This window comes from Schistocerca serialis, chromosome 3 (assembly GCF_023864345.2).
Source record: "Schistocerca serialis cubense isolate TAMUIC-IGC-003099 chromosome 3, iqSchSeri2.2, whole genome shotgun sequence".
Classification (NCBI taxonomy): Eukaryota; Metazoa; Arthropoda; class Insecta; order Orthoptera; family Acrididae; genus Schistocerca; species Schistocerca serialis.
In genome coordinates, this window is record NC_064640.1 from 253791222 (window position 1) to 253803249 (window position 12028).

General features: G+C 34.7%; 1 protein-coding gene across 3 annotated transcripts in view; it reads right to left on the reverse strand.

The window, feature by feature from the left end:
• Positions 1-343: 343 nt before the first annotated feature.
• The window catches only part of LOC126470009 (adapter molecule Crk), a 34046-nt gene continuing 22361 nt past the window's right edge, over positions 344-12028 (reverse strand). For all 3 annotated transcript variants that reach the window (XM_050097487.1, XM_050097486.1, XM_050097485.1), the window contains 2 exons: positions 9907-10014; positions 344-9758 (listed from right to left, as the gene is read on the reverse strand). In XM_050097487.1, the coding sequence (XP_049953444.1) occupies positions 9540-9758; positions 9907-10014 (327 nt within the window). In that variant the 3' untranslated portion in view covers positions 344-9539. The remainder of the gene's footprint in view (positions 9759-9906; positions 10015-12028) is intronic.

Below are 12028 nucleotides of genomic sequence, written 5' to 3' on the forward strand. Positions count from 1 at the left end.
GTTGTGTATGCAGTGGAACACAGTTGTTTATCATGAGGGAGGCACAATGGTAGATACAGTAAAAAGAGACAGGGGCTACACTGAGTTAGTAGAACATAATCTCATCCCAAAAAAGGTTCGTATTTTAACTGAGAACATGCATCACTTGACTATCACATTTTTTTCCTACTCTCAACTCCTTCTTCAGTGACAATGTCACTTGCAAATTTTGCATGTGGACATTCATCAGAAATTTTATTTATTGAAGGAAGATTAGGATAAAACATCCCATTGGCAATGAGTCATTAGACATGGCGATTTTAGAGATGGTGATTCATGTCAGAATAAAATTTAAGCATGAACATACATGATGTAATGTTTTTAATATCATGCATTGGTACAGGTTCTTTTTTTCTTCTTCAACTGTATTACACAATCATTTGCATCAACTGCCCAGCACTAAATGCAGATAATATGTCACATTCATTATTCAGCTTTGACTTCAGATTTTAATCCACTGCAGAGGCTTTAAAATCTTCAGTTGCATGTCATTTACATATAATACAAAACAATGTTCTTTTACAACACCTTTCATCTTTACACTTTCTTATGACTGATTTATAAATTGGCTTCTTTTTCACAATGAAGGATAATGATCATGTATATGATAAAATGAGCACTGATTCACAGGTAGAGTAGCATTAATGGCAAATGCAAGTAAAACCAACCATTTACTTACCATCTCCCCCCCCCCCCTTTTTCACAAACACACACACACACACACACACACACACACACACACACACACACACACACACACACACACACACAGAGTCACTCTTCAGTTCTTCAGTTAGGCATTTGGCAGTCACAAACAAACAATAGTTTCCTCTCTTTTCAAAATGTAAAAACCATTATGCCCACTGCCTTTTTCTGACCAATTTCTTCCAGATTTTATGAGAAAGTTAGAGCATTCTATATATCAGCTTGCAACACACATATACATCTAACTGTACAGTGAAAACATATGCAGTGGCATGCACAAAAACACTACTTCTGTAAATTACCTCAACACTGAATGGTTGTGTATTAATAAATATTGTCACAATTATTGTAGTGACATAACATTACAAATAAAAAGGATAACATCTTTAAAAAAGTAAGAGCATGTACAACTGCTGTTAATAGGGTGTGATGCTCTTGTCAAAATATAGAAGAGTGTTAACAAGGTTATCCAGTTTTTGAAAGTTCAAGTATGTACAAAAATGTAAATCAAACAAAGATATCTAATTATCTAAAGATACCTAAATGTATCTTTCACTATATATGTAACAATTATTCCTCAAAATAATAATTATATTCAATACTTTTTGGTTTCACACTCAACATTGTGGAAAGAAAAAAGAATAGTATCTATTAACTTCATTCAAAATATATAGCTGACAAAGTGCTAACTGCCATTCCAAGACCCACATCCTCATACCACAGAACGAAGGATCAAAACAAATCTCAAATATTGGTACTGACACAACTTGCAGATGAAAATTGTAATCGGATTGCACATGGAACTTCCCAGTGACAAATATAGGGCACATGCAGAAATTGCCAAAGGTCTAGGCAATTAAGAGACAAAAATATGTAATGCCACCAGCTTGCAAAATGTATTGATAATAGCAAATTATGTTGTAACAAGATATGATGACACTGAAACTCAAAATGTATTCTTAATGCCAATATTTAGAAAATAATAAATAACACTGATTGTTGATGATTAATAAACAAAGGACATTATAGAGAGGTTAACAGAAGGTGAAGTGATTGATATCTTCTAAAATCTAAGAAAAATGGTAATTTTAGCTTAAATTGTATAAAACTATTAATCTATGAAACAAATGTGGCCTAAGGAACATGTTAAATATTCACTGCAAATATCAGTGAAATATGTTGAATTAAATATTTGCAGTGATATATTTTCTTAGGTCAACAAACATCATCTATCTGGACAGAGTAAAGGTAGTGTACGGAAGTTCCTTCCTCTTGTTACCTGTTCATTAACTATTATAATTAATGTCTGAAAGCATCTTCCCTGCAAAATTAGAGCACCAAGTATTATCTTTGTGGGCTCACGGAAACTGATGTACAGGCAGTTCTGTTTATTAATAGTCAAACTTGTCTGTTTTAATATGTTAATCAGCACAGCATGAACCTGACTGTACACATGTCATTCAACACAATTATTGTATCTGATACATAATAGTTTGTTAACACAGTTGCACATCAGTTGCAAGAGAACCATACTAAGTCTACACTTTCAGATCTACAAAAACCATATAAATACAGTATGTAAAGTGATCTATGACAGAAATGAAATGTATGACAGTTATCTAAGATAAAGCTAATTATCAACTGTACATTTATCATATCTATAATCATTACAAATTAGTCCATTACAAGAGAACTAAACATAACACCCACTATCTGTCATGTATATTATATTACTTAACTATTTCCCCTATTTATTTCATTTTTATCACTGATCTCTTATATGCTGTTGCTTCATTATTTTATAGATTTGAAGTTGGCCATATAGACAAACTGGCAATCTTATAATTTACGTGCAACCGTGACACCAAATAAACGTATTAAACATGAAAGGTTGCTGATCTCTCTCAGTATCATGTTTGCCCCCCTTAATATACAATATACTCTCACAACATGTGATACAGAGAGAGAGAGAGAGAGAGAGAGAGAGAGAGAGAGAGAGTGTGTGTGTGTGTGTGTGTGTGTGTGTGTGTGTGTGTGTGGGCGCGCGCGCGCGGTGGGGAGGACATGGGGGTTGCACATGAACACATGTGTGCTCTCTAACTTGTCAAAAGATTTCTTCTACAAGCTAGTGAAGTTTTCAGTCTCTTCTGCATGTGCCTATAAGTGACACAGTGCTTCGGCTATTTGTTAAGAGGTCTTTTTTTATTCCTTAATTCCTTATGGTCTTTGGTATAAATCTAGAATGGACAGTTTTCACAGCATGTCAACTTTATAATACCCATCAATACCATGCACTTTTAACTGATCCAGAGTCTTACTTCACCCTTTTCAAACACTTGACAATTTGTAACTATTTTCAGTTACCTGCTGCTTCTTTTTTACTCATCCAACAGTGTTAATGTATAATATGTTAATGAACTAACATTATTACTGTTTTACTTTTTCACTAAGAGTCCATTTATCCTGACTGCTTGCCCCTACATTTCCCTTTCCATATTAGTAATACTCCCACTTCAGACATCCCTCATACATTATTTCATATTCTGGATTAATCAATTCGCTCTATTGTGCAATTTTTTTTATGTGCATGACACTCTTACCCAACCAACATTTAGCAACACATTCATTTTCTCTCCAGGCCAACTGTTTTCTGAATAACACATTAGTCTCAATTTTATCAACCTCTCACACTGTATTGTTACAGCAAGGTTTCCCCTTTGTTTTTCTGTTCCTGATAGTAATTTGGCACACACACTTTTTCTGCTTTCACATGAAATTGCTACATCTATCTACAACAAAGTTTTAATCATAGACTTCAGTGCCATCCATAAGCGCTCTAACAGATTCAAAGCAGTGTAAAATTTCAACCCCATGTTCTTGAAAGAACACCCGTAAACACACAGAGAACACGTATTACCTTACTTACACCTTTTACACATCATTGTTTCTTACATCAAAATAAGAAAATGACTTACTGACTTAGTTAACATCCTACATGTACAACCTTGGGAAGCCAGCCTGTCATTTTCATAAAATTGTTTTGCAATGTCTATGTGTATTTTGCAAGTCAATTTTCCAGTCATGCCAACATGTTTTCTGAATTAACCCAAACAAATTTTTATGGTATCACTTATTATATCTTTCTTTATAGTATCATAAAGTATACAGTAATATACGTGCATGCACACAATGTTTAATGTGGTGGGCAATGGAAGGTGCCTAATGTGACTGAAAAGGATTTCAGATAAATTAACTGCAAAACAAAAACGTATTTGTAGCCGTTGGGAACTGCAAGTCTTTGTATTCAACAGTGTTTATCAAATACAAAGTAGATACAAGACGTCAGTTCAACATATGACCTAAATGGGGGTTGGGGAAAATCATATACAAGATAGAACTTCTAGTTTACATTCTCCAGTGTATCAAATCATATTTATATTTATCAGTGGCTTATTACAAAACTTAATCACTGCAGCATATTAGGGAATACACAAATTCTGATTTTAAGGCATCTGATTCTAGGGGGAAGGTCTTTGGCAAAATTGCTGGTGGCAGTGAAAAAAATATATTACTAGGGACTATTAGGAACATACTGATCCCTGGAAAGGTTGAAGGCAACTAAAATGTATCATTAATCAAGCAGAATAGCTAATTATTATATATCAATAACACAAAAGCATTCAATTGTACTTTTTTAACAACAGTGGATGATTACGGTCTCTCAGTTTGCCATAAGAATAAAAAGAAACTAAAAATTAAGTCCCAGGATAACAAAACATATTTGTTCTTGTCAGTTGACAAACATCTGTCTAGGAAAATGGAGATATGTACTCATTTGCTTTGTCCAAACTCATGGCTCTAATCCTAGGTGTCATATGTTCATTTTCTACCACGAGTTTGTGGGCAGCTAATATTTCTATGGAAACAAAATGTCTACAATGCAAGCTTTATAGCATAAAATTAAAGTAATTTGTCAAAATTCCATTTTGATAAAGTCAATCGTTCCATCCTAAATGATGTCAAATGTACAACGTAAAATGTGGCTGATCTTGAGTGACATCATGGCAGCCGATACAAGTTATCCGTCTGTCGTCAAATCCCATGACATTTTATGATTCCAAGTAATGATTATGATCTGAACATTTAGAATGTGGTTCTACAGAAAGATCTATTGCCAACATATTTTGGACTGCATTTCTGTATGGATATTTTCCAGTGTTAACATTCTACTGATCCAGTATACTAAAAACGAGTAATAAATTATGAAATAGAATTTTTGCACACCAACATCAATTTCTTTTTACTGATCCACAACTTATTTTTCAGTTTACATCTTCAGTTTCATGCATAATACCACTTATTTTTCAGTCTTCACTGTTCAAATGATTATATGTGGGCTCAAAGCAAAATTACTTAGTTTTGATCTCATCTTCTTGTGGCTGAACAAAAGCCTTTGATGCGTACAGTTGTAACTTCCATTGCAGCAGATTTACATTTTTATTAACAAAGATGCAGAGTGCTTACTATGCATCGTTGTTAATAATACATAAAATGGTACAGACACAGCTAATAAAATGTTGGAAATAAGAATATCCTGCTAGCTACACAAAAACCTCCTACTGTTTTACATTGGGCAGTCATTGCTATAAACATATTATTGGTTAGGAATGCAAGACGACTGAAACAGGCCAACATTAATTAATTAATGCAGTAAGTGAATTAATTTCACTCTACTGCTGTATTTGAGATCTCCCCCCCCCCCCCCCCTTTAGGGTAGCTCCCTAATAGTCTTGTGGCTTGCTGCATTTCAAATTTATACTCCATTAGCACATTTTTCTCTATTAAACAATCATTAATCACATCTACTACTATAGTCTGATCCACAAACTATGGCGGTTCACACAGGTCAAGACAGAGATGGGGACTGCATTGTCACCGATTGCAAGCGACAGTTGTGGTACGTGCACAGAAGGGCTTTGCACTTGAAGCAAGCACGTGTCCTGCAAATTATGTCTCTTGTTTGCTTGTGTGGAATTTGTCACTCGCAACCACCATCAGCCATGATAACTCGCAACAAATGGAACAAAACTTCACCCGATAACATGTTATGATAACATATAATGCTAACATTGCATACAACATCCACAACAGAGTGCTCAGAACACTACTGAACGCTCATTGGCTGTCTGAGAATGTGCAACATAGGTGCGCAGAACAAGCCTAAACTCGACCGCCATCATTCGTGACTCCAACTATAGCATATTTTGCAGCAACTAGAGTGATATGTGCTACAAAGACTTGGGCAGAAAATGGACAGTAACTAGAAGAAACGTACCACGTGACACATACACAAACAGAACCATACTACTATTTCTTGCTAACTTACGCATCCTGGAGCATGTATTTCACACATATTTTCAGGTTAGTCCACATGTGACAGTTACCTTGCTATGATAATACCCATTGTAACATACAGAAACTTAACACAATACGTATTACCTCAACAAGTGAACTTTTCATTTCCCGTATGCCAATTATTAAGATAATTAGTAGCAGAAACTGGATCCCCAGGTGTTAGCTCTTCTTGTGGTGGAAATTCCCGAGATGTAAACAACTGAAGCATGGGGTGTGGGGCTATAGAGAGCAAACAGGTTACAATGTTCACTAATGCACATCTTTCTGGCATTTCTGAAACCCACTTACAAAAGTGTTAACTGCATTCTTTCTTGCAGGCATAATCTGTGGCTCTGAAGCTTCAAGGGGCCATGTAAATAGTGTCCATCAAGAGTCTTCAAAGAGCTAAATTTGGGTCACTTTCATAATTTACATAATTTAAGAATGATGTTTCCTATTTGTTCACTTGACATACTTGTAATGAATGTTGTCCGTAAATACATAAAAAATATACACGGATTGTAGATGGGAAAAGTACACCTATCAAAAAATTTGCATCAAATATATTTTTCCTATAAGTCAGTCAGCACAGTTACATGAAATATAAGGCAACCCAAATTCTTAACTTTCAGTGTTTGTAGGTAGTACTTTGAAGTATCATATTCATGTATATACAATGTTCACATGACTTCTGTCACTGACAGTACAGAACACTAGATAAATCAATATAAATAAAAAGCTCCAGATCTTGATTTTCATGTGAACAATCAATAAATTCTACACGTTTCAGATTCTTTGGGTGTACTTGCACAAGTTTGTGGGATTCAATGAGTTGACTCTTCTTGATGATCACAGAATGAGTGTCATATATGACATTGTATACGTTTGTTGATATAGCAGCCAGCAGTTTTGACAAATATGAGTGCTGGCAAAATAATGTTTTGTGCATGGATTCCCTCATAATAAATAACAAACAAATTATATGCATTATCCAGTATGTTATAAATATGTAAAATGGTAAATCTATTTCAGATTCATAATGTACATACCACATGGAGCAAAGAGCTGAACAGTGTACATTAACAGAACTATAGGTAACTGTTGACAAAACTACCTTATATTTGATATAATTGAGGAAGATTGCCTTACATTCTAATTAAATACAGATTTCTGAGCAAATTTTCACGCATGCTGATTCACATTTAATATCACTGTGATACAGTCTGCCACACAATCATCTCTGCAGAACTACTTGCCCACATAAAACAATTACATCCACATCTAGGCTAAATTTACCTTCTAGCTAAACAACTATATGGGCTGCATACAGAATGTAACGAAAATACCACCGACATATCACATTAGCAATTTACATCACATTCAGATTCAATATTTTATTTTTGGACCAAACTGTAGCATAATAAGATTTCTGACCCTCCTTCAGTATGACAGTTTCCATAATTGAGTTCTTTATTTTAACTTTGTGCAATGTATTTTATGATCCAAAGTATTTTTAAAAAATTCATGAATAGAAGCTTTTGTATAATTATGGCTTGGAAAAGTTTATGAGACAGTTGGGAATCAAAACAGCAGATCTGAACATAACTGAATATTTTTAAATGTGATTCAAGGAATCATTAGAAAAATCTTCAATTAGTGACAATATAACTCATAACACACATTGCACAAGTACAACTCTTCATTAGCTACTGAAATAACTGCATGTAGACATTAAAACTTCCAAGTTTCAAAATTAGAAAATCTGAAAATATACCCAATGACATTTTTACAAACTGTCACTAAACATACTGAGTGTTATATAATCAGCAGTCATTGCAGTGTCGCTAAAACCAACAAGCGAATTTTAGAAGAATGTAGATGAATCTCATAAAAAAGGGCAATAACAACGATTGCTAGTTTAACTGATATATATAAACTAAATTGTGTATATACTCTTTTCAGTTGCTAACGTAAATTACACTGGTATAATTACTGCAGCAAAAACACAAGCAAAAGCCTACCATTCTAGAACCAAGAAACATACTTATCTTAAAAAAGGATACCCTTATTGTATACAAATATTCATGGACCACTTTTTTTCACTGGAAGACAGCAATGTTTAACATAATCAGGACAATTACGTATAGTGATATATTACCTACAGGCACAACAGTGCATGAGGCATGTCACTCAGAAGTGGGCACAACAGAAAGGTCCAACTGGCAGATTCTATCGTCACTCACACCCAGCAAAACACAAAGGTCAGCAAGATGTGTGGAATTAGTTACAATCTCACACAACATTCAATATGCTGAAAGATTTGCTTCAACCATTTACAACAAGTAGCGTGTCTTAAAACTTCTATATATCAGTCTGAATTTTCCACTGTTAACCACCACAGCAGAATATATTTTCTATAACAGTGGATAATTATATGACAAAATATAGTAAGGCTATTAAAATCCTCAGAGGCAGTTCAGATGTACACATTCTTAGAGTAAAGCAGCACTTTATAAAATGCAAGCAGCATAATGGAACATAATTGCGTGTCAGATGTGCCAACAAATTACAGAAGTTATAGAACTCAGTTTTATTATTTCATACTGAAAATGAAATGTGAACAGGATTGTATCCTCACAGTATCCAGACAGCGTAAACAGACAAGTGGAGCTCTGTATGACAACAAAAGCCACATTTTAGTAAACAAACAGTGGTGCAATTTACAAAGTACAGTTCACTACATTCAGCAAACTTCAATCAAATTGCGTAAAAAAGTTCATCACTTACGCTTAGTTCATAAGTTCCTCTTTAGTATTATATACATAAAATTATTCATGAACCTTATTGCTTCTATCTTTCCACTCCTTTACAGAGCTATCATGCTATAGCTGCTCCACATATTGACTGCATGTATCAATTGCTATCAGCTGTACATAAAGAGATAAAACAACAGAATGTGTAATATTATTCTTACAAAAAACAGAAAATGCTCAAATTTTCTGACGTTCTCCCCGGTGTTTTCCTTGTGCTCACAGACTGACAACCATAGAAACCAATTTTGTCTTTCAAACTTCAAAAGTAGCTGTAATGAATAGCAGATTGATTGCAATATGCAGCAACCAATTTACAAACATTCTGCATTTTCTCTGTCTATTAGGAATGCTGTGTCCACTTCAGAGCATTTCATTACTATATGTGACTTATCATTTCCTTTTAACCAGAGAAAATTTTATGAACTTTTTTCCAGGCCCTTTCATTGCCAGTAATGGCGTATCTGGTTATAATGAATCCTAACTCCACTACAGCATATTTTAGAAAAGCCCATCTAGTATGCTTTATTCATCCTAGTGTGATACACACATTTCTCATAAAATTTACATTGTTTTCTTCAAGGACCCACCTTAACTTTCATCAGTACCATCATTGTTTTCTGAGTCAACAAACTCAACATGTGTAAATGGGAAATGGCCAACCTTTCCATTCAGTTCTCCTTCCCACTGTCCATTTATATTCATTTTTGTTACTTTTATGATATCACCGACCTCAAGCTTCAATGCTGTTTTATCATAGGCATTTGGCACTCTTGCCTGTTTGACACGGGCATAAGCAGGAAGCTTCCGCTGTATAAAAAGAAAACAAAAATAAAAATAAGCAAAAACATATTAACTTAGTGTGAAAGAGAGACAAAGAGAGAGAGAGAAAGAGAAAGAGAGAGAGAGAGAGAGAGAGAGAGAGAGAGAGAGAGAGAGATATGAGCATGATTTTAACCTGTATATTTGTTCTTCGAATGGAAACTTCTTGTTGATGGCTCACTGGATTTCCACCACCAGATCCGGGTCTATGAATTTCTGGCGCACACTGCTGGCTGTCATCGTACTGAAACAAATTAGAAACTTTATTCAGTCTTCACCAAACTGGAATATCAGTTTATCAAGTATTACAATTCCAGTCTCGCCGGAGCAGCTACACACTACTTTAAAGCAAGTTTTCTGTCTTCTGACTCATATGTTTTGATGTTTTAGATAACTAATTTGTTACATCTTTCTCTCTAAAAATTTGAACCCTATAAACCAACATAAAAATATATTTTTAAGTATGAAATGAATGAAGGAATACCACAGTTTAATGTCCCATTGACATGTGGGCACCAAGGACTGAGTTCAAACACAGAATGGATAAGAATGAAAATGACAGAGTTGATTTCCTTTGTCAAAGGAAAAACCCCATCATTTACCTCCAGTGATTTCCATAAGCCAGGGAAACCTAAATCTGGATGGTTTGCACATGAATTCACATTTAAAAATCAAGTTTTTAAAAATTTTAATCTGAAAACAATTTGCACAGTTTTATGACAAGATTGGCAGTTAAGAGACTATGTTAGCAATCGGGAAGCTGTTTAAAACCAATTTAAGGGTCTCATGGCATATAGTCACATATTTTTGCTGCTTTTTTAAAAATGTTGCAAAGAACTTGCATTTGGGAAAAGAAGATCATGTTGATTCTGAGGACTGCCTTAAGACAGAAGCTCCCATATTTGGAGACCCAAAACTGACACACTTAGGAGTCCTGATTCACAAAACCTCACTGAATGTGACTTAATAAATGCTGAACTCAGTACTTTGTGTAGGCTCCCAAATACTGCTTTGCGGATTTACATGGGAAACACAGAACGCAAATTAATTTTTACACTATTTTATAAATTTTAAAGCACTTTCAGTGGTGACAGTAACAATATGGTATTTCTTACAATTCTGTTTGCCATGATCATTAGTAGTTCTCATGTTTTAACTTACTGCTATAAACAATATTAAACTATTATCATTGCCCATGTTTTTTTTTCCTTAATGTTCTACACACATGTGCTAGACTTTTGTACAAAGCACTTCTATTAACATCAAATATGCATGGTGATTCGAAGGTCATGTCCCCTAGGGCGAATTCAGTATTAGTGATGATAGCGAAAACCACAAAAGGAATGACTCACCTCCACCACGCCGTGCCGTGCAGTGTCTAGTACCACATGAGTAGTTCTCTTTGAGGCAATTGGTTAACATAGTCCAAAGGAAGCATGTTTATTTCTACTGACCTCAACTGTAATCCTAGTACAAGATCAGGTTTGTAAGTTATAGCTGTGATAATTCTCTCTCTTCATTGGCATTCACACGGAAGTGACTCAATCTCACTCCTCAGATATGTACAGGAACAGAAGAAGTCAGCATGTTGCAGTGATCATTTTTGGTACATTGTTTCATTGGGCAAAGAGCTAGATTTTCCAATCTCCCTCACAGCCCCTACATACTTGTTTATGGACAAAGCAACTTTTCTTCCCCCCCCCCCCCCCCCCCCCCCCCCCCGTCCCCCAAACAATTTGTGCAGATTGGCTAAAAATTTTAAACTCTGATTGACAGATATTTTTATTAGGTTTATTTGTCTCACTATGACATTCAGCAAGATATCTAATAATATGTATAAAATAAACTTACTGAACTAGTATAAAATAAGCTTCCTGCACTAAGAAAAATAACAGTTTTTGCCTCATATTTTTTGTCAAAAACTGTTGAGTTCAGAGACAGGAATTTCCTGTGGTTGCTGTACCACAAGGGCCATTCACACTCTCCGATCCAAGATTAATACTCCTAAAATCTGAATGTAAAATACATTTTCTTCCATAGTTTAAAGGTACTTTTATTGCACTTTTCTTCCTTCCCCCCACTAACAATTTGTGCAGATTGGCTAAAAATTTTAAACTCTGATTAACAGGTATTTTTCTTAGGTTTATTTGTTTCATATTAGAAATTTCTCCAAAGCAGTAACTGTTACTGTACCAAATCAGTTTTGTTTTCTCAATGAAACGCTGCACATCTTAAACTTTGATCATCTGATTTCTATA